The sequence below is a fragment of the Stegodyphus dumicola genome, chromosome 3, assembly GCF_044657685.1.
Source record: "Stegodyphus dumicola isolate Sdum_Otavi_A_Nest chromosome 3, ASM4465768v1".
In the NCBI taxonomy this organism is placed as follows: Eukaryota; Metazoa; Arthropoda; class Arachnida; order Araneae; family Eresidae; genus Stegodyphus; species Stegodyphus dumicola.
Window position 1 is genome coordinate 43,648,330 of NC_140770.1, and position 24,761 is coordinate 43,673,090.

The 24,761-nt window shown below is 30.4% G+C and overlaps 1 protein-coding gene across 5 annotated transcripts in view; it reads right to left on the bottom strand.

Annotated features, from left to right (window-relative positions):
* Positions 1-24,761, bottom strand: part of LOC118189396 (transmembrane channel-like protein 5) — a 202,763-nt gene that overhangs the window by 124,164 nt on the left and 53,838 nt on the right. For all 5 annotated transcript variants that reach the window (XM_085812818.1, XM_085812819.1, XM_085812817.1 and 2 more), the window contains exons 9-13: positions 22,128-22,286; positions 14,670-14,812; positions 11,140-11,224; positions 7,509-7,705; positions 3,051-3,257 (exon numbers count right to left, since the gene is read on the bottom strand). In XM_085812818.1, coding sequence (XP_085668944.1) covers positions 3,051-3,257; positions 7,509-7,705; positions 11,140-11,224; positions 14,670-14,812; positions 22,128-22,286 — 791 coding nt within the window. The remainder of the gene's footprint in view (positions 1-3,050; positions 3,258-7,508; positions 7,706-11,139; positions 11,225-14,669; positions 14,813-22,127; positions 22,287-24,761) is intronic.

Genomic DNA, 24,761 nt, shown 5'->3' on the forward strand with positions numbered 1-24,761 from the left:
AACATTCGTCTCTAAATATGAGCATTGACTCGGGTAACAAGCAATCAGCGAAGCTGTTGGAATGCATGGCATGTTTTCCGAACTGGCTCTTCTTGGGAATCCCCTCGTCAGATCACTTAGTATTCTTTGATCTATGTATTTGTGCACATGCGAGTTAATTGTTTTTTACATTTAAATTGAAAATAACTATTTCATGATATCTCCCAAGAAGACTGTTGCCTCAGATAGTGCAGCAAAAGAAAAGAAGGAAGCCATGGTAGTTGAAATTAAGAAAGAAATCATAGATAAACATAAGAGTGATGGAATGGGCAAAGATTTATGGCCATTCGACATCGACAATCTGAAGAAGAAAGAAGAAATTAAGAAACTTGATGTGGCCCAAGGAGTTACCATTACTTCCAAGCACTGTCCAAAACTCTTAGAAGATATTGAGAAGCTGTTGTTGGTGTGAATTAAATAGAAGCAGTTAAACGGTGATTCGGTGTTGGAAGCTATCATTTTCACTAACGCTAAGAATCTGTACTTGGACCTTCTCCATAAAACACCAGGTACATCAACTGAAGATGAGATGGCATTTAAGGCAAAAATGGTTCAAAAAAATTTAAGAGAGAACTAGTATTCACAGTGTTGTACGACATGCGGAGGCTCTGAGTTCAATTACAGCTACTACTGATAAATTTTGACGCGAGTTCCAACTATATACTACTAGTGAGGGCTTACTTCAGCAGCAAGTATTTAATTGTGATGAAACAAGTCTTTCTTTGGAAGAAAATGCCTAAGAAGACCTACATGATACAAGAGGAGAAATCTTTGTCTGGCTACAAGCCAATGAAAGATAGGCTTACCTTCCTTGTTTTGTGCCAATGCAAGTGGAGATTGTAAAATAAAGCCACTGCTTGTCTACTACTCAGAAAATCCAAAACTTTTCAAGAGTGGGAAGGTGCAGGAGAACCAACTGAGCATAATGTGGCGGGCCAACAGCAAAGCCTGGATAACACGGCAATTTTTTATCGAGTGATCAATGAGTTTCAATGAAGTTTTTGGTCCCTCAGTGAAGAATTATCTTCATGAAAATAAGATTCCACTCAAAGCTTTGCTGATCCTTGATAATGCTCCTACATATCCTCCAGGGCTTGAAGATGATTTGCTGAAGGAATTTCAGTTCAGAAAAGTCGAAGTTTCTTCCCAACACCACTCCACTTCTCTAGCCTATAGACCAGCACGTTATTTCCAACTTTAAGAAGCTGTACATGAAGGCATTGTTTCAAAGGTGCTTTGAAGTGACTGCAAAGGCAACCCTGATCTTCAGAGAATTTTGGAAGGTTCACTTCAACATCCTCAATTATTTAAAACTCATTGATAAGGCTCATTGGGTTCACCGGGAAGAAGTCTCAGTGGGGACCCTGATTTCAACATGGGAAAAAAACTGTGGATTCAGAGTATTCCTGACTTAGGTTTCGATCCTCAAGCGGTGGACAACAAAATGCAGCTAGTCTAAGAAATTGTACCTCTGGTGAAAAGTATGAGTCTGGATCTGAGTGAGTTAGAGGAGGAGTATAGTGAAGAATTTCCAATGGATAAACTTAAAGAACTTCACAAGGAGCAGCAGCAAGAAGTGGTAGAAGAGCTTTCATTAGGGAAGGAGGGAACAGGAGATGAGGCCCTCTTTTCCAGTAAGATTAAAGAGGTGTTGGCAAAGTAGGAAGAAATGAAAACTTTCTTTGAACAAAATCATTCTAATAAAACAGTGTGTGAGCAAACCATGAACTCGTGTAATGACAATATAGTGCTGCATTTTAGAGGCATCTTAAAAAGGAGACAGTAGCAAGTGTTATTAGATAAGTTTTTGGGAAAGCAACCTGCAACTAAAAGAAAGGTCAGTGATTCTAACCCAGAACCTGCTTCCAGTAGGGTGAAATTCCCAAGAACAGAGGGCCTTCCTGAATCAGAGGGGGACTCTCCTTCTCCACAGTAACCCGTTTCATGTTTCCCACATCCCTATCGCCAGTCAAGATTCTTCATAAAGGTAAACTATGGTTATATTATTTACCAGTGTTATTTATTAGAAAAATTTATTTTTATATTGATATTTCTGTGGGTACAGAATGGATTACCTGGATTTCCATTATTTTCAATGGGGAAGTATGTTTCTAGACAAGAGAAATTCACTATACAAGCTCAATGTTGGAATAAATTAAACTCATATCTCGAGGTTCCACTATACAGGGTTATTCAAAAAGAAAGAGCAGATTTCAAAAATTTATTTCTTCCAAACTACACTAAGATAGAAACATGATTCTAACGTTAATGGATAGAGAAAAGTTTACAATTATAGTATGCATTCAATATGAGCACCGTGTGTTACACGACAAATGTCAAAACGGTGGCTCATTTCTTGCCACACACGAATTAGCTGGTCTTTGGTTATCGAAATCACTGCTTCAATAATTTGATGTCGTAGATCTTCAAGAGTGTCAGGCATAGGAGGAATAAAAACACGCTCTTTTATGTAACCCCAGAGATAAAAATCGCAAGAAGTGATATCTGGAGAATAATTTGCTCTTTCTTTTTGCAATCTGCTCTTTCTTTTTGAATAACTCTGTATAATGAATTAAGGAAATAATATGAAATGCTAGAAAAGCCTAATTTAACTTTCTACTCTTCAGAAGTGACTTTTAGCACAGTCAAATAAATGTATTGAGTGGTGACAGAAAATTGCTTTTACATTTTATAAATCTTATATGATTAACCTCAGATGATGTGAATGATGATGAACATGATGTGCATAAAACGTCCAAAAAAACGTATTATAACAAGCGAACAAAACTAAAAACATTAAAAGAAAGCCATTCTTATATAGATGATTGATTACACATCCACCCACATTTGCCTTGCCCCCCCAAAAAAATCATATTTTAAAATATAAGAAAAATAAAAGTTCAATCTCCAACATCAAAACTAAAATTATTTGGTGCAATCAATAAATTAATACACATGCAGTTCAGAAAGATACATAACATAAGTAACTTAAGATATAAAAGAAAACATACGCAAATATTACATATCCCACAGTGAATGCAGAGAACAGGAACATGAGAAATGTCAGAGTCAGGTAAAATGTCTGAGCTTCATTTACAGACCATAATCTTTTAGGTGGTGTACAATTGTAAGTAACAGAGAGTGTTTTAATGTAAAATAACAGAATCAGCATTACAATAATTAGCACTGGTGCTAACGGAATACAAAAGGCACCTATCCTGAAAAAAAGGGGGAGGGGGAAATGTTATCCATTACATAGAATTAAAATAAATAAATAAATAAAGAGAGCTTGATGAATTTATCATCATTATATATAAATAAATAAAATGGTACTTTTACATTTAAGGACTTAAATAAAATTATAATATTGCCTTTGCAAATGAGAAGTAAACTCATAAACACACATATTTTTAAGTTATACTGTGAAATAGTTTCATGGAAATTTTACATGGATATGCACACTACATTAAAACATAATTGAAATGCTATTCCCTTCTGCTACACAATCTTTACATGTATCAATTTAAGATTTTAATACATAAAACATGGGAGAAAAATCTGACATACAATGCAAAGAAAAATACAACTCAAGTGCCTTAAGAAAAGACAGGGTATAAACAAACATTCAACTTCGTAATAATTAATATGATGATTAAACATAAATAAGTATATTTTATGTAGAATTACTGCATGAAGTTTATTGCACTGGGATCATATAAAATGGTAGATTTGCTTTTATATATGATTTATACAATGTAAAGACTGTTTTCCCTAATATTCTGCACATTATGTTAAGAAATTCTGTGACTAGACGTATATGCCTAAAATTGTTTTTTAAGGAAATAAATTTTCAGCCATAGATATTTCTTTCAGACAGTGTCTGAATTTCTTCACATATAAAAATAAAAATATATACCCATTTTTCCCACAGAGAAAAAAATAGAAAGATGTAAGTTATGGGGCAGAGCACACAAAGATAAAAAAATCCTTGTGTATAGTCCCCTCACCAGTTACAATTCAAAGACCAATGTCAGAAAGTCAAAAAGTCTGCAAAATGTTCCAGACAAAGCTAGTACATTAGAATGTTCTGAAATTCCGAACTAAAGAAATTTTTGTCGATAGGAGAGCTTCAAATAATTGGAAAAAAAAAATTATTACGTACTCCAAAAAGCAATCCACGTAATTATTTCCATGTATTTAATTATTACTCATTAATCCGTTTTTGATACTGTAGTAGTGTTATGATAATGCTAGTAGTACTTCTCATCAATTTATAATGAGTATCATTGAGTTCAGATTGTAGTGAAATATGCAAACTAACTAAAGCATAATCAAACAATCAATCATTACAATGGAGTTGGGACAGTTATTTGAATATGGCTAAGTGTCTGCAGTGGCGGATTGGCCAAAGAAATCGAACCTGGCAGGATAAAATATGCCAGGCCCAAGGCTCCATACGAGATGTCACATACATATAAGTTGTCATCACCCTCATCATAAAAAAAATTTGTAAAATAAATAAAAATATACCTTTGCAAAAAAGTAACACTTTATTCATATATATGCAAATAAACTACAAACTATAAATAACATTGACTGAATAATTATATAAATAAAACTGTGGTTGATTCATGATTAGCCATTTAAATGTTTTATAATTCCAGGTGCCTGGGCAAGTATTTCCTCCATACATCTTCAATTTTTGCTTTAGCCAAAATAGCCTTCTCTATGTTCATCAACTGGAATTACTCCAAATTAGCTTGCTTCATAGTATTTCTTGATTTACTTTCAAAATTTTTAATTTTGAAAAAGCTCTTTCTCATTCAACTTGCATTATAGACTGGGTGAGTAATAAGTAAAAAAGACACTGGTATACGTAACACTATATAAATTATATTTCAAGAGTAATTTATACACACAAGATCTGCAATTTTTGCAAAAATTGCATTTTGCTTTAGATGAATGCTCATTAAATAGATAGAGCTCCCTTCCTTCTGACTCGGTATCAGATTTAAAATGATAATTTTCAATTGAATTTTTTAGCATTTCCCATTTACTTACTAGGTTCTGATATTCATCCTTAAGATTATCAATTGTTACATCTGCATAATATAGATAAACAGGTGAATGATTTTGGCGACAATGGCTTTGAAAAGTTTTGGGGATCGAGAAGAGATATGTCTTCATACAACTTTCTATGCCCTTTAAACCTACTTTCTATTGATGAAATGTTATCCATTATCAAATTAAAGCTAGTAACTTTGAATTTTTTGTAGAGCAACTGAAATTATAGTTGGACGATTCTTTGTCATCCATTTGCATCACTTTTCGGCATCTTCTAGTAGGTAGTTCTTCTATAATTATATCACAACCCAGCCTTTCTAGTTTATTATTGCAATCCATTGCAAATGATTTTGATGCATTAAATATTTAAAGTTTCTAGAAAGGGCTTTTAAAAAGCTTGTAACATTCCTAACCTTATAATGTGCTAGGATGTAATCTAATCCATTAGTCTGCAAATATTTCATTACTGGCTCAGTATGTTGAAATATTTTCAAATGTATGTGAACAGCTAAAATTATTCTAAAAGTTACTTTATCCAGAATAGATTTTGCATTTGTCCTATCTGTGCATTTTGTTTATCATTGGAAGCAATACTTTCGAGTGCAAATATTAATTCTACATATAAACAATTATCTTTGCAATCGAATGTGTCAAAAATTTGTTTTAGAGTGTCTTTTTTCTCGAAGTTTCTGTGCACCTCCTTTGATTTTTCTTTATCCACTCTACGTACCTAAAACATAATGCAAAATAATTCAACTGCAATATTTTTTGCCATAAACTTGCATTATTCAGTGACACAGTAAAATTCACTAGAGTCTTTTTTTAATTACAGTTATAATGCAATGTTTTCAGTTTCACAATTAAATTAGAACATGTCTGTACTGTATTTTCATAAATCTACTTTACGACTGTTGAATATAGGCTCTACCCTATCCCTACCTTACAGCCTACAGAACTGCATCTAATTTGAGTTTGAATGCGATATGCAGTCCGTGCATCCATGTCCCTCTTGCCGAGTCATCTGTGTTGATTCGATCATTCAAGTTTCTTGATCGGCCCTAAATCGCTCCAGCCCTATCCACGGTGGTAAATTATATTTTAATTTAAAACATTTTAACTTTTTACTTAAAACATAATAAAAAATTCTTTTCTATTTAGAGAACAGGTAGCTATGGCCGACTGCTTTCAAATTTTTCTTCTGATTGTCTGACATATTTCTATTCAAAATTTATACTAATCTAAGTGTGCCTTTTTACTTAATTTGAATATTCTAGATTGTTTTTACAAAGTTTAAGATTGTGCCAAATTAGAAAGATGCATATTTTCCAAAATTTATATGAAAATTATTATGCTGTTATTTACCCAGAGTCTCAGCATTAACCACATGGTTAAACTCCACGAATTATGATAACCAGATGCATTTTCACCAATGGTGGTCATTTGCACCTATTGTTGGACAATGAGAATTGCCAATTATTGCCATTAACTCTCACAGTTTCATATCAGTTTTGATCAAGTGCCCATTTTAAAATGATTTATGTTGTAATTTCTTACCTTGAATAGTTATATAATATAATCCATGAATAACCAGGGATGCACCAGGAAAGGGGGTTTATCTGTCATTGGTCATATAATTTAAGCTCAAAGTGATAACAGCATATTCTGCTCATCTCAATATTGATTGAAACCAATGTACAGGATAGAATTCTGGAGTCTTATGCCTCTCTTTCCTCACCATTAAACTCTTGAAAGGATTTCACTGCTAGAAAGAGCCCAGCTCTGCAATGATTTTATTTCACAAAATCCATGACCTAGCCAAGGTTTAAACCCACACTCTTGAATATAATAGCCTCAGCTGGTCACCATATTTACTAGGCAGCTAGAATTATTATGTAAAAGACATTATTTGATTTTCCACCAAATGTAATTTTCTTGAAATTCGTTTTGAGACAATAATTTTGAAAATTTGTGGTTTTTTTATAAGATGCCAGCAATATCATATGTAAATGTGACAAGCAGGTTGTCATAGAATGCATATCTCTTGCAACAAAACTGAAATCAAAAACAACTGCAAAACAAACATTCGAAACTTATATATTAAAATATGTATATGCATAATATGTATACAAACATAACATTTCAAAAGAAGATAAAAGAAAATAGAAAGCATTATGGTTGATGTTTATAAGAAAAAAAGAAAGGGAAAAAACAACATATGTAATGTAAAGCAAATAAATCTCTAAAGACAACAAATTAGTATACACTTTTTAAAATGAATTCATTGAAAATTCTCATTGAAATTTTTCATAAAATTGTCAAAACAGATAATATATACCTATGTATAATAATTTAACAATAACTAAGTATGGAAACAGACATTTTCATTAATGTTTGCCATTACTTACCATGCTAATGTTTGGCAATATATCAAGTCAAGTGTATTGTAAGCAACATCAAATTTGGGTAGCTTTATTGATGGAAAGATATAAACACAGAGCAGTTTCCTAATACATTCTCCAAAAATAGTGAACAGAATAACAGCCACAAGGAAATTAACAATGATAAGGCGGTAAATTTCTTTGCCTAATTCAGTTTCATAACACTAGAAAATTAAAACAAAAGTTATAATGACGATAATTTTAACTTTGAAGACATGAGTTGATCATTTTTATATGATAAAAATGCATAATACAGTTCCTTTACTATAGATTAAGAACTTACCTATTAATTCAAATATTTAACAACTCCTTTTTTTAATTAAATAATGTGGCAGAATAATGATTACATTATCACTTACAGCAACTTTTAAAAAAGGGGGAGGAAATGAATATCTATACTGGAAAGTCATTTATGCAATAAATAAAACTAAATATATAAAAAAAATTAAATAAGTGATTTTATTACCCTCTTCAATAAAATTGACATGCATAGACATTTTGTGCATACACACATTGTATAACTAGTATTTATCATCTTGTACACAGTACTCGCATTTTTATGCCTATATAATAATACTCACAATTCTTCATTATGAATAGAAAAATACATTTAAAGTGAGTGGCAAACTCGAAATATTTAACACTCCTGAATAATTTAACCAATCAAGGACTCGGGAGTTTTCTACCACTATGCTAGTCTGTTGTTCAAAATATAAATCTTTTTATTTCCTTTTTCACTACTTAGAGATCATTATAACATTGTGATCCAAAGATTATGAGACACATAAAGTAAATAATTTTAGAGATGTATAGATAAATATTGCTTAAACACAATATTATGAATTAAAAAAAACTGATGTCTTGAAAGAGACTATAATATATCATATCAGTACTATTATGATAGAGTAAATAATTTTACAAATGTAAGTAATAAATACTGCTTAAATACAATATGAATTCAAAAAGCCTGATTTCTTAAAGAGACTATCATATATCATATCAGTACTATTAAGATAATATTGGAGTTCCAAAGCAATGAATATAAAATGAAAATTATTAAAATTCAACTAGCCTTTTGTCAACAAGAAAGAAGAAATATAAAAATTGTACATGAACATTTATAATGATATAATATCTTTTTTTATTATTTAAACAAAGCTAAAATATTGCCATTAATGTTAAACTACGACTTATCGCATACATGCTCAACAGGACTAATGTCAGGCGAGTATCGAGGCCAAACCATTCAAACAATATTCTCAATTTGAAGGTATTTCACTACCACAGCAGCTTGAAGAAGCTAAGTAATGTTAACCATAAACAAAAAAATTTGGGGCTCATGCTCTAAACAACCTTACTTGAAGATGCATTTCTCCGAGTGACTACAGAACCTCTGTTCTAACTAACTAGCCATTTTACATGATTCCTCCTCAGAAATATAAATCATCACCATAGAAATAGAATTTTTGAGAATATGCATGCAATGGGAAGTTTTATTTTCCAGACTATCTCCAGATGGAATGAGTCAATAAACAATATTTAAATACTAAATACAGAGTCATCCTTGAACAGTACCTGAGCTCAGTTATCTTGGTTCCAATGATAATGAAGACAACATCACTTTAAACATTTTTTCTTGAAAATGCAGAAAGCAGGATGTAATAATTTTCTCATATAAAGACCATATTCTTAAAGCTTTCAGTAAATAATAGGTCAGTTTCTGTTCAGAGATTCCCAAAACAACTATCCAGCAGTTGTATAACAGTTGCTCTACATCAGTAATAAGAAACTGTCATTATTCTCAAATGACCCTTAAACAGCAAAATGATTCAGACCCGTCTTAAATTTAAGATCATTTTGCTTCAGGCTTTCATTCAATACCTTTAAATACAATTAACAACATCTTACTACTTTCTAACTTTATGCTTAACCAAAGAAACATTCCCGAGTCAAAAAAGTTTTTTTTTTTTTTTTTTTTTTTTAATTATTTGTTTAGCTGTGTCTGCATATTACGTTCACAAATGTCTGCAGAATAGTAGATTTTTGTGTTTAGTATGATATAAATTATACTCAACAGGATTTTAGTCAGTTTTTGTTCAATTAAGAAAATTTTCCCAGTTATTCTAATTCAGAACACCAGTATATAATAATAGTAAGTTTATAACTTATTACATCAAAAAGCCAGTAAATAAAATACCAAAATTCGCAGCAACATCTGAGTCTTAACATCAAATTTCTAGGCATTAAAAGGCCCCACTCAAGAAGAAAAATGTGCCCACACAGAATTAAGTAATGAATAAAATTGTTGGCAATTTTCGAGCACAAATACGCCAAAATTAACAAGAAGAGTTTGTTGAAGATAAGCAACAGAACTTGTTGAGACTGAACAAAATATGTTTAAAAGGCCATTATTCTACTAAATAAAATATATCATCTGGCTGAGCATGATTATTTAGGAAAATATATCCTTAGATCTGATAATCCTCCTTTTTCAGATGCTTTAAGATTTAAATAATACCATTTGATATATATTCCTAGAAAGAAACAAGAAAAGAAAAACTAAAAGATAAGTCAGCAGTTGTCGAAATTGAGAAAACATATTATTAATGTGTTTTTGGGTGATATTACAGCAGTTTATGTGATTATAGAAACATTTATTTCATTATTTTGCCAATAAATGAAATTTGCATGATTTATTATTATTTAATTTGCATGATGCTCATCATCCAGTGATGTTCACATGCTGTTCATTATCTCTGTATCTCTCTTACATACTCACTCATCCCACACCAGTTTCCTCACTTTACCAGTTCAGTTATGACATATTTTGCTTTGTTTCCTAAACACATAATTCAACTTAGTGATAATAAATTTTATCAATATAGGTTGCCATAAAAAGGAAATAATTGATAGAACAAAGGGATTTGCACAAGCAGGTTCATGTAATACACATATAATTATATATAAATATTCCTGAAGAAGACCAAAAGGATACTGAAACGAAACATATAACTAATTATAATTATTTAAAGAAGAAAAATGTGCCCACACAGAATTAAGTAATGAATAAAATTGTTGGCAATTTTCGAGCACAAATACGCCAAAATTAACAAGAAGAGTTTGTTGAAGATAAGCAACAGAACTTGTTGAGACTGAACAAAATATGTTTAAAAGGCCATTATTCTACTAAATAAAATGTATCATCTGGCTGAGCATGATTATTTAGGAAAATATATCCTTAGATCTGATAATCCTCCTTTTTCAGATGCTTTAAGATTTAAATAATACCATTTGATATATATTCCTAGAAAGAAACAAGAAAAGAAAAACTAAAAGATAAGTCAGCAGTTGTCGAAATTGAGAAAACATATTATTAATGTGTTTTTGGGTGATATTACAGCAGTTTATGTGATTATAGAAACATTTTTTTCATTATTTTGCCAATAAATGAAAATTTTAATTTTTTGCTTTTTATTTTTTGCAAAAATTTTTTTTTAAATTCCACATGCATACATTATATGTAATTCTGAAATTTAGCCAAAAAATTAGCCTTGTAATAATAAGCTAACTTTTCTCATAGAAATAAATATTAACTTACTATATTTTCCTTACGAGATGGACTATATATTACCATCCAAAAATAAACAATGATTCCTAACATTACTGTCCGCAAAATCATAACTCTGAAATAAAATCAAAACTGATTAATATAACAAATAAAACATACTTGAAACATAAGTTATGCATTATGATTAAGCAATTACTACATGCAAATGTTTACCCAAAATAAATACAGATTTGAAAACAGATAGAAAAATACATATTTATTACAAATGATATGCAACAAGATTGCTTTCAATCAACAAACAGGCATTTAAGTAAACTCAAATAAAAAACTTATGATAAAATGTTGAAACAAATTCTAATCAAAAATGTTTCTGTATTGATCAATTTGGAGGGGTGAAATGGTTACGTTTTCATCAATATTTATTTAAAAAAAGGCCTACTTTATAAAAGTTGCCTAAAAAAGAGACAGGAAATGAAATTGCATTATCACACTTATATATAACTTGCTCAGCAATGCATTTTTTTACATCCTTTTTAAACTCTGTTGCCAAATGTACTATCTTATTTTCTTCAAAAGAAAAATTAATAGTTTACTAAAATTAACATCTGAAACAGTCATTTTTTTCTCACAGATTTCAGCACCATGAATTAATGATAATTTTTATCTTGCTCTTTGTTATATTTTATAAGTTTATGCTTTAATGCTCTTTTGCATATAATGTAAATGCAATGTGAAAAAAAAAAAAAAAAAAGAAAAAGAAATTAAGTGCATCATTATTTTTTTAATTTATTCTAATTTAGAAATACAGGATTTTGTTATATTTTAATAAAACTTATATTGATTCTTTTAAAAACTTTATTAACAGACACTGCCCTCATACCTAATTAATGATTTTTTTAAGCACCATACTTTAACTTGGTGATGAAAATCTGATCCTCCTTAGCTTAACCTTCCTCCATGTATTAAATTTCACTGAACATGCTGATCAGAATGAGTTTCAAATGTCTTTAATATTTTCAGCTATCACAGCTTTTAAAATGAATGCAATCATTAAAACAAATTGAAACTATGACATTAAGTTCCTATACCTAGCATAGGTAATCAAAATTAATGAAATATTTTAAATTATACTGGTCATTTCAGTTTACATTATCATAATTTAAACTGTTGTCTAGAATTAAAATATTATATTAGCTTACTTTTTATATTATGATTAAAGTGTAAATAATTATATGATTAAAGTGTAAATAATTTGTACAGCAAAAATAAATGTAGTTTTCCTTTAGTGGCTGAATATCATTAAATTTCTTTTGCATTTAAAATTCAGGGAAGGCTCTGAAGACTTCTAAAGTATACTGGAGGGCAAAAAAAAAAAGTAGATCAGTTTTATATATCTCATTCTAGCTGGGTGATAGATAAAATTTGGTCTGCATTTGTTATTTCTCAAAAGCATGACTTAAATTATGTATTAAATTTAAATATAGCACTCTTCTAACATGTATTTTAAAACATAATTTATTTTTTTCTGAAATGGCATGAAATTTTTTTTCAGTATTTTGATTCTATGCCTCTAATTATGCCTAAATACCAAATTTAGTAAGAAATGCATAAATACGTTTAAAAAAAGTGTCCAAAATTTTAAACATGTAATAATGATTGAACTTGATTTACCATTGATAATACTGCTTTCTAATTACATTTTCTCACACAATCTGTAATTTTAACATAGCAAACAAGTTCATGCATTTCACCTGAGTTTAAAAAATTTTAACTGATAAATTATTTTTATAATTAATGCTTTGTTTCTAATTACAACCAGTAAAACATTTACATACCATTTTCAAGTATGTATTTTTTATTTCGACTATTCAAAAATTTTATATGTACACAAATATAAATATTTACATGCATTTAAGCATTTAAAATGTTTGGAGAAAATATTTGTTAAATGCAATAACAATATTAAATCTATACACTATATGCTGTTTTCCATTATTCAATTTTACTATAGTAGTAAGTCTTCTTTTTATTTTTCACTTCTTTTATCAATAAAATGTGTACGATTTTTCTCCCTTTTTATTGCATGAATCATGGTGTAGTTGGAAAGCAAATCTGATTAGCAACTAAAAAGTCTGGAGTTCAAGTCAGAATGAGGACACAGCCAATTTTTTGTGTTTCCCGCTTCGAAATAAACTAATGACACTACACATTCAACAGCCTAATTTTTATTAATATAATAAATTAAACATTTTAATTTTAAAATAATGATAAACTAGCAATTTTCACAAAATTACAACTTTATTAAAAACATGGCTACGTAAAATGTAATATTAGGCAAATATGCAACTTTAATTTGGTGTAAATTTAGATTAAAACTCTATAAGATTTTAAAGGCAACAAGATAAAAGAAGAAGCAATATTTTTGGATGGAGAGATTAGATAGCTTTTAAAACAGGTTTTTTTTAGGGGGGGGACGGGAGTTAGTTTTATTTTTTTCAGTATTTGTAAAGATTGAGTGTGCATTAAATATTTTTATTTAGAAAAATAAATTTTAGCATAATTTTGCATAGTTTTAACTTTTTATGGTTATTCTTTTTTTAAATATTAATCTGCAAAGTGTTATTTTTAATTATATTTTCAGGAGACCATGTCCCTTTCAGTGGTGATCATCTTACAGAAATGATTGTTGTAAAATATACATATATGTTTTAAGAAACACCCTATGCTTACTTGTTTAAAAGTCAACTTAATATAACAGTTTTAATTGTTACTCTCTACTGATATATTTTTCAAGATATTAAATTCAAATTCTTTATCTTTGTTATGGCAGAGGATATTAAATATTAAATTTTATTCACAAATGAATGAAATATGAAATTTTAAAGAAATCTGTGTCTTTAAAAGAAATTCAAAGTATTTCTCCAACATCTTTACCATTTTTTAAATTGTACACAGTAAAAAAGGGGGGCATTTTTTAAGAAAAATAAAACATTGTTATTAAAATGTAAACTAATAAGACACAAAATTTAGTTTAAAATCCTGTTAAAACTGGCTGACGATCATTAATTGCAGATTTTCAAAAAATTTCAGGGTACATTAGAAAATCATGAAGTAATATTGTTTTAGGTGGCAAATTGAAAACTTATACTGAATATGAACTTAAATAAATGCAAAGATACTCATATGATTTTTCATTAAATTTAGTATTTAGACATAATTCAAGACACAGAACTGAATTACGGGGAAAAAAAAATCACAATTTTGTTTTAAAAAATGTCTGATTTCATGTCAAAAATTGTATGGAAGAACGATACTATATGTAAACCAAATATCCATTCTAAATCCATTATCGAAACAAGAAAAATGCAAGTTGAATTTTGTTAATCTTAAGTGGGATATGAAGAATTGCTCCCTTCTTTTTTGTATATATCATAATTAATGAATAGGAATTTTATAACCAAAGGTTATTGAACAAAATACTGCATTTTATAAATAAATTTTAGAATAAAACTGAAAAAAATTTTAAATAAAATAAACCTACAAGAGAAATTAAAATTTACCTGATCATAGTCAAATACAATTTTGTTTTTCTTTGAAAATAAAACTCAAGCTTTGTAGCATAATTTAAAAGGAAATAAAATGCACTGGATACTAAAGTCACAGTTAAAGCTAGCGTCATATCTTCAAGTACCTTTATACTAACCTGTAAATATCAAAGTATACAAATAATTCATTAGAATCCACATAGAAATCTTAATTTAACGTACACCAAATTCCCTCTCATCAACAAAAGAAATTAATAATAGCATAAAAATAGCCACTACAGTACAAAGTCCGAAATCCAGATGTCCATTATCCGGAATGATCTAAAATCCGGACCTCAAAACGACCAACAATGTTTTTCGAGTAGGCTTTATGCATACTCCTTTCATTTCCCCCTTTGTGCATAACAAAACATCTGGAGAGTCCCGATTCTTAATTTCACTTTAACACTAAATTATATATTTTGTTATTGATGAAACAATCATTTTAGAATAAATTAGTATGGTTAGTAATTTGGCTCCATTGCTGTGTATCATCTTGGCACACATCTCAAACCGAAACATTCCGATACATCCTTGATCAGCCACCAACCTGGCGAATCATTATTTATTATACTTTCCTTTCATCACCACATGCTTATCAAAAATTGACAACTTGAGTAATGTCTCATGTAGTGATGCATAAACAAATTTTTTTATGTTAGTAATTGAATAATAAAGGAGTATGGTAACCTGTTATGTTGACATTACACTTGGCGATGACTACAGATTTAAGTTAAATGTGCTAAAAAATGTTGACGAGGATACATTTATCAAAAATTTCTTTCCGTATGCTAAAAACAGATTTTGCTGACGATACTCATAGACCCAAAAATTACATTTAGGGCTATTTGAATTAAGAATAACTGATTTGTTATTCACATAAACCCAGAACCAGCAGCAGGGCTCGAATGGCCACACTGAGTCGCAAAATTTAGAGGTTGCATCAGTCGATAAGATATCTAGCGCTGGCCCTCAATAAATCTTAAGTATATATAGGAATTTATATAGAAACTGCATCAGGTGATAAGGTATCTAGCGGTGGAATTCAATAAGTTAAATTACATTTAGGGCTATTTGAATTAAGAATAACTGATCTGTTATTCACATAAACCCAGAACCAGCGGCAGGGCTCGAATGGCCACACTGAGTCGCAAAATTTAGAGGTTGCATCAGTCGATAAGATATCTAGCGCTGGCCCTCAATAAATCTTAAGTATATATAGGAATTTATATAGAAACTGCATCAGGTGATAAGGTATCTAGCGGTGGAATTCAATAAGTTAAATTACATTTAGGGCTATTTGAATTAAGAATAACTGATTTGTTATTCACATAAACCCAGAACCAGCGGCAGGGCTCGAATGGCCACACTGAGTCGCAAAATTTAGAGGTTGCATCAGTCGATAAGATATCTAGCGCTGGCCCTCAATAAATCTTAAGTATATATAGGAATTTATATAGAAACTGCATCTGGTGATAAGGTATCTAGCGGTGGAATTCAATAAGTCTTAAATATATGTGGGAATTTATTTATTCAGAATTCAGAATTCCGATGTGCAAGAAATAGACATAAGTATAATAAATAACTAATACAATTCAGGCTCAATTGTCTCAGTGCACGATAGAAGCAAGATAAAATTTAACGGAACAACTTGTCGTTAGTCACCAAGCTATGCATAGCAAAATATGTATAGTGAAGGATAGCTAAATTTGATGATGATAGCCGCTAATTTTAAAGGTTTCTGGATATCACAAAATAAAGGTGAAATTTTCCAATTAATGGATTTTGTAAAGAAATGTGGAGATGCGGTAATAAATGAAGATGATATAAAACAAGTTTTTCATTGTGATGACAATGCTTCTCAATCATCAATCAATTAATGAATGGTGAAATCTGTAGTATGGTTCTAAATCCAGAAAATATTGCTACTGATAGTGAAGAAAGTAACAGAGAAGTTACTGAAAACAAGAAAATTTCAATTGTCAAGACAGTCGGAATTCTCGAAACAGCAATTATAGGACTTCAACAATGTAACTAAACAAGAGATTATGTCTGTCTACAGAATTAAAGAGAAAGTATTAGCACAAAAAACGAAGCAACTTAAATTGAAAGTGTTTAATAAGGTAGACAAATAAATATTAAACTTTTTTTTTGTAAATTTTGATACCCTTTAGATCATAAATACTTCATTATTTCATAAATCATGATTTCGTATTTTTAATATTATAATTTCTACATGCCATCTTACTAGATTTAAACTGATGAACTAATATCCGGAAAAATCCCACATCTGGAACCGCTGAAGTCTCGACGAGTCTGGATCTCTGACTTTGCACTGTATTATCCTTGAAATGGCCATCCTATATTTGTTCTGACACTGTCACTCAGTATAAGAAGTAGCTGTATGTTATAACAGTAATACATAAAAAACTACTTTAAACTCATGATTTGTATTGTTAAAACAAGTTCTTTATCATTGAAGCAAAGAACAAATATTTGAAGTACTCTATTAACTGTCCATGAAAACCGACAGCAACAGGCATATCAGATCTGCATTGGTGTTTTAATAATTTTCTGCTCATCATTTTGTATTAACCTACAAAAAAATTGCAGAAAAAATATTTGCAGCAAAAAACCACAGCATCAAAAAAACACTATTTACTATGATCACAAATCTCTAGTAATAGTGTACTAGGTTCCCGATTTCTTTTTTTCTTCGAAAACAAGTGTAAAGCATTTAAAATTACTTAGTTACTTAGTAAGTCAGTTCAAGGGTAAAACTACAGCTAGGTTTATTGTATTTCAATCTTATCAGTACCTTGCAATTAGCCTAATTTACACTTTTGTCATTTATGTTTTATAATAGCAATGAAAATCAATACTGAAGCAAACTATACAAATCGTCGTGATAAAAGCTATATGATAAAATAAAATAAGACAGTTACTACTTGAAGAATTTGCCTGTAGAAGATTATTTTAGCATCTAAATGTATCTGGATTTTAGATTGTGAGTTAAGCTCTTCGTCGTCGGTAACGCGCTTCAAGCGTTCTTCTACATTTTAAAACGCTTTCTAACTGTTTACTTGTTTGAGTTTTTATTTTTGTTCTAATACCTCCTAGAGGGCAGTACTAATCAGGCATTATATTTCTAATTGAATTCCCCCCCTCCCGGGCTTTATGAATATTCGTGCCATTTTACATAAGATACAAGACAGTGATAGATCTTCAACGTCCACTCAGCAAAAAAAGATAAAAAATGAAGTTGTGAATTGGAAAGACAAGATGGATATATGTTTGATGAGTACAGTCTATAATAACTCTATGATTGATGTTGAAACACGGAAACGAACTGTAAAAAAACAATAATTGTAAAAGATTACAACAAAATGGGAGGAGTGGAATGCCCGGATCAGATTTTATCAAATTAATCCTGCTGTTAGAAATAAGCAGAGATATTATTACTTTTCCATTATGCTTTATTTCCTTATAATTTTACTTAATATTCATTTACATTCATCTACTACGAAAGTTATGTATGTACAGAGAAAACAACATTACATGCTGCAAAAAACAAAGGGCCGCTGGGGAGAAATTTTCATGGACAGGAGAGGATGGCGAAAGGGTTAAGAAAAAGAAACTTTTAAAATTAGAGGCAACTCCTTGCAACACCCTTAAGTCACGATCAATAAAGCTCAAAATGAACCAGGAGGAGAAGAATTTATTGATCCATTCTGCTGGTAATAAATTAACGCCATTTTAATGGTAATAAACTTATCCTAAGTTATGTTTGAGGAAAGACCGAAAATGAAAATTATTGTTATTAATTGCTTTAGAAGTTTACCACTGTTAATTATAAAACATTTTAACTAAGAATACCATACAAATGTACATGAAAATACCATTTTAAAAAGAATTTGTATATTGAAGATAAATCTTCCATTATGGAACTGACCTGATTAACTAGTTGATATATGAAATCAAATCAAGATTCATATCAACCAGTTGCCTAAAATGCTTGAAAGCTACTGGCCTTTTTTTCAAGAAGGAGGAAATAATTCATCTCTTTCAAAACAACTATTTGATAAACTTATCAAGTACAGTTTTCTTCAAGAAGAAGGATATAATGAATATCTTTCAAGACAACTGTATGAAAAACTTATCAAGTGCAGTCTTCAAAATTTAAGTGAGAGTGTTACCTATCAACTACTAAAATATATTTGTTTTTGATTGCTCTCCATTTAATAGAAGCTGTTGAAATACACAGGTTATTCAGCTCCAGCTGTTTGCTTTATGATAGGAACAAGGTGACAGCATAATTATTACTGTATATTCTGGTGTATAACGTGCACTTTTAACACAAAAAATAAAATTAAAATTTACAGGCCAGTATTATATGTTGAATATAAAAATGATAGATTTAAAAATACAGAAAAGATGAGCATACAAAAATTAGATTTCTATTGGTACTTAAATGTTGTTTATTTAAAAGAAGAGTATACCTTTTGAACTTCCTGAATTTTTTAAGGTAACAAGATACTTTTGCCAAACAATTATTATAATAATGTACTTCTGGAAACAATAATATACTTCTATAACAATAATAATAAATTTATTATATTTTAATGCATTTCTTCTAAACAATAATAATACATTTATTATATTTTAATACATTTCTTCTAAACAATAATAATACATTTATTATAATATACTTCTAGAAACAATAATTATACTTTTATAAAACAATGATATACTTCTAGAAACTTATCAATATGTTGTCCAAATCTTCCAGAAGCCTTTGTGAAACGTTTGTGTTTCCTCGTAGAACTAAAATTATTGTATGCTTAAATCGACTACACCAACTCAAACTTGCTTTAAAGGTTTCACTTTCATTGCATTGTTTTTGGCCACTTAAAAGCAAATAATTGTTAAGTTTCTTGTTCCATTTAATCCATTCCGGTGATTTTCTAGGACCCATTTCGCAACACTTCCTTCTAAGGTAAGCCCTTTTACTACTCCTTTGCGTGAAGCCTATTTATTCTTTGACATATTAATTATTGTGATTCCATTTTTCTTCTACTCACATATGGAGCTCTTACACACACCTAACATACTTGCTGCAGTAGAATTTCTATTCTCTTTCATAAATCGAATGACTTTGCATTTGAAACCAGCAATGTGTTTGTTTCATTGGCAGGAGCCATGTTTATTACTAAAAGGAACACTAGATCAACTGCATTTTAATTACAGCAAACATGATTTACCAAAGCTTTCAATGCTCACTACAAAATCACAACTTTTAATGACTACAAAAAGAGAAACATCTAATTCCTAATTCTGCAAATTCATTCATGTCAGAAGTGTATCTTAATCCCAAATTTTGTTCCCCTTTCTCGAAACCCTAGAATAAACATTCTGATGCACACATGCATTCAATACAACCAACTTTCTTTGCAAAATTATTTACTCTCTCCAGCATTTCCCCTACACATATCTCCAGCACTCCCCCATTCCCCTTATGGCTTATCAATTCAATATACCATTGTTAGAAAGCTAGGGAAAATCTTTCAGTGAATGACTTCAGAAGATAAGAGCATGACACACACATCTTTGAGGTTTCTCATAAAGAAATATGAGCTTTTGAGGCATCATAAAGAAAAGGATGTGTGTTATACGGTGAATATATCTAAAAATTAAAAAATGTAGTTTGAAATTATAGGTGAACATTATATACCAGTGGATGTTATATGCCAGAATATATAAAAATCAACTCAACTGTTGTTAAAAGCATTATAATAGTTTCCTTCCCATTAACTACGGGAAAAACCTCTATCTATTTATCCAGAAAATATCAGTATTTACGAAATACACATAAATAGAAATAATTATATATTTCAAAATTGGAAATCTCATGGATTTATGACTCAAATGAAATCACTATTACCTTTAAACACAAAAAAGGTGATATCAAGTGAATCAATGAAAAAAAAAAAAAAAAAAAAGCATAAGCATATATAAGAACTATTATTTCTCAATTATAACTAAAACATTCAGCAAAAAAAAAAAAGTTACACCCAGAAGAGAGTATTGGATTGAAATGAAATTAACTGTCACCAATAACTATATATGATTAAAAAATGAGAATGGCATGATAAATATTTATTGCATAACATACAAAACATTATAAATCTCAATAAGACACAGGACTACCATTATTTAGGATATGATCTGACCTATGCCCGGGCATTAAGTGAGAAAGTTTCCTAACATAGTCCAGCATTAACTCATCCCATGCAGCTGGGTTTAGTGATAGTAATGGATCCTTGAGAAAGCAGCATATAGCATGGCAGTTTTCCATTCGGGCAGATCTAGCTATACACTTAGCCACCATCAAATGACCATGGTTGGCAAGGAAAGTCTTTGAGATGCCACCAGTACGACAAGAAACACTATCTTTCTAAAATAGAACACTGGAGCAGGCATTCAAAAATGGTCAAAAGAATTCATCAGTGTACCACTGGGCTGCTTGAATTCCCATGATAAGATCAGAGGTGGTCAGGCATTATGTAAAATTGCACCCTATATCATGAACATCCATTTGGATATAAGATGCTTGACAATAACGCATTCACCTTAGCTCTGACTGTAATGCCTTGACATATAGACTGGTTGATTATCTGTACCAAAATAAAAGTAAGACTCATCACTAAAAATTTTTCCCTACTATTCAACATGGCTTCATAATGCTTGCTCATAGTACCACAGCAGTCTGTAATGAGTTGCCATTACATAAAAGACAGATATCATAATGGTCTGCATGGATGTAATCAAGTATATGCAGTTATCTGCTAAAGCACTCACAAGCTGCATCAATGCAGTGATCACTGCTTACAGAATGTCTCCAACCAAAACAGATAGAGTGGTTCCTGTATGCCAGACAATCACTCAATCCTACATTATTATTATCTGTGAAGGTCTCCCACAGCCTGCATATCATGACTGTTTACTATCCTGAATCTACCAATGGCATGTAATAGTAACATCAGCATGACTGATATGGCATAGAATACACAAAATGTCCATCCACCTTCATGCAGTTCCTACAGTGCATACTCAAATGATCTCAAACATACCTAAGTGTTCAAACTACTTAAACTTGTCTCAAAGGCATAGCACATTTTAAACTTATAATTTCAACATTATATTCAATAGTACTACTCAAAACAAAAATTCTACACATTGGAAAGACCCTGTAAAGTGTAGCAGGTATGATAATAAGCCTTCTCCTTGCTGATGTCATTTGAGTAGATGAATGTTAAATTTGAATCATTTGCATACCTAACAGTGATAAACCTCTAAATTTGATGCATCCTTATAACAGTAAGTTTTTTTTATGATGAATATGTATTATTTCAATAATCAATTGAAGTAACTTACTTTAAGAGCCTTCTTTTCCAGTAAATAGTAAATTAGATAACATACAGCAACAGTTACTGTTACAATAAAAATATTCACAAAAATCATGAGAGCTGCTTGAACTATTTTCTCCACTGTATTTTTTTCCTTTTGATTATGTACTTGCATGTATAACAATTCCTGCCAAAAAAAAAAAGTAGGTTTACAAAATGGTGCATTTAAAAAAAAAACAAGCAACATAATAATAAAATATTAGTTAAAGAATAAATTAAAATCAGACATAGCATTCATATCAAAAATGCAAAAATTTCAGAAGAAAAACTGCATACAGCAGAATCATTTAAATACATTAATACAGCTGTTACTCTTAAAATCTTAAAAACCAGAGTATTTTTGCGAGAACACCAGGAGAAAATGGGAGGTTTTCTTCCTATGTGTGGACACCATTTTAAAGGAACTCCAAATTGACTTTAATTCACTTTATAATGCAAGCTTCAACTATTTGTAATTCAATTATAATTCAAGATATATTAACATTCAATTGGTTATCCTAAATTTTGTGTTCTTTGGCTAATTTCACTTTTTAATTTTCTTATACTTTTACACTGAGAAAATCCTGAGTAGTGAAAGAAAGCTTTCTTTTATCAAAGTACTTTTAAATATACTGAAAATAAAATTAATAATTAATATACATAGTATTTGTGTAGATAACCTACATTAACACAACTCAGATTAAATGAAATTTAATAAGAAAATTTAATGAGACAAAGATCAACAAAATGTAATAGAGAAAAAGTAAAATTCAGATGAAATAATTCTGAAAATCATTAGAGGTGTGGGAATGGAATCTGCCTAATTTAAGTTTCATTAATGCAATTTCATTTATTGCTGAGAAACATTTTCCTTAATAAAAGTTAAAAATTAAAAATCAAGATATATGGTGATCTACCGAGAGACCAGAAGATACGATTAAAAATTGGGAAGTTGCCAGATTTACATCATGTTAAATACCATTGAATTCATAAGCTAGATGTAGCTATATTTTTAAAGAATCAAAGCTTTATTCAACTTCAAAATGTATTTATTTATCAATAAATAAATGCTTTCAAGAAAAATCATGCAACATATCAGTTTAAAAATCGATTTAATTATCAGTTTGATAAGTGTAAACAGCAACCAAAATCTATTATTATTATATGATCAAAATAGCCCCAGAAAATGTGTATAACAGTGACACTATGCCGCCCAGATGGTACAGTGGTTAGGGGAGTCAACTGCGATACCAAAGGGCACAGGTTCCAATCCTGAAGAAGGCATGGTTTTAACTGTCTGCCTCTTCATAAGAAAGGTGGCCCACCTATTATCAGACTATTAGGCGCCTCCATAATAAAGTGACCACAACTTCTGGCCTTAGTAGTGGCCAAGCTAAAGTCAGCTGACGGCCTGTTACTGGGGGCAGGGAAGAAGATGTGTATCAGAACATACAAATTCCAATTTAAAGCAAAATTTGGCTTTAAATATAAACTAAGCCCCTTTTCTTTAAATGTAAAGCCTGTGACAGGACAGAAATCGTCTGAAGTTGCAGAACTTGCTCCCAAGCTAGAAGAAGCTAAGACGGTGATTCCTAAGCTCACAGCTGCAGTTTCTATGCTAAAGGATGCCACTACCCACATACCTAGTGTTGTTACACAAATTTCAGTCATGCCTCCACAGCCCCATCATAAGCAATATACCAGTTTCTTTGGAATGCACAGAACTCAACCACTAAACTGCAAGAGTTTCAAAATTTTTTGGATGAGCATGACATAAACAATTGCCTCATCAAAGAGACACATGCAAATCCAAGAAATAATCTAAAAATTTCAAATTATCTGTTTTATTGAAGTAACTGGTTCAGACACCGAAATGGCAATGTCATTATATATGTTAAGTGATTGCTTTGCTCTGGTCTCAACTCAATAGACAACTCTAAAGGTTATCCTACAATAAATGAAATGAATAGCTGTTTTAAACAAGATATAACAATCTTCAAACCAATTTCTCATCCATGTTCTAACATTTTGCTTGTAATTTTTCACATTGCATTTCTATAATTTTTTATTTTATGATGTAGAACTTCATGGAATACAAATTTTTGCATTTTCTACTGTCAGACAAAACGTCATATTTCTGAAGAAATGAAAAACTTTCTTTTCATTAGCTAGCAAACTCCACAGTCCTACTATAATTCATTTAAAGTGAGCAATGTACCCAATGCAAAAATAAGCATTAATAGGAAAAATGACCATCGAATTTAGATGGTGAAAAATCTGCATACACCTGCATACCTGGTTTGCAGCATAAATGCATTTTGGTTACGTCATGGGTTGCGATATAACTATACTTGTGTACAAAATTAAGAGAACTTGAACATTATGTTGAATTTCTGAAAAACTAATGGACAAATTTTAATGAAATTTGGTATGAATATACATTTATAACAGAGATGTACCATTCATAAGTCATTTTATATATGCATGATTATCAGTAAATATCATAGTGCTACAATGTCCAAAATCCACATTGTGATACAGAACTGGAAATGAGTCTAATATGGGGAATGGTCCCCTCTCATAGCAAGGTAGGTGGCGCAGCATGATGGCATAAAAGACAAGA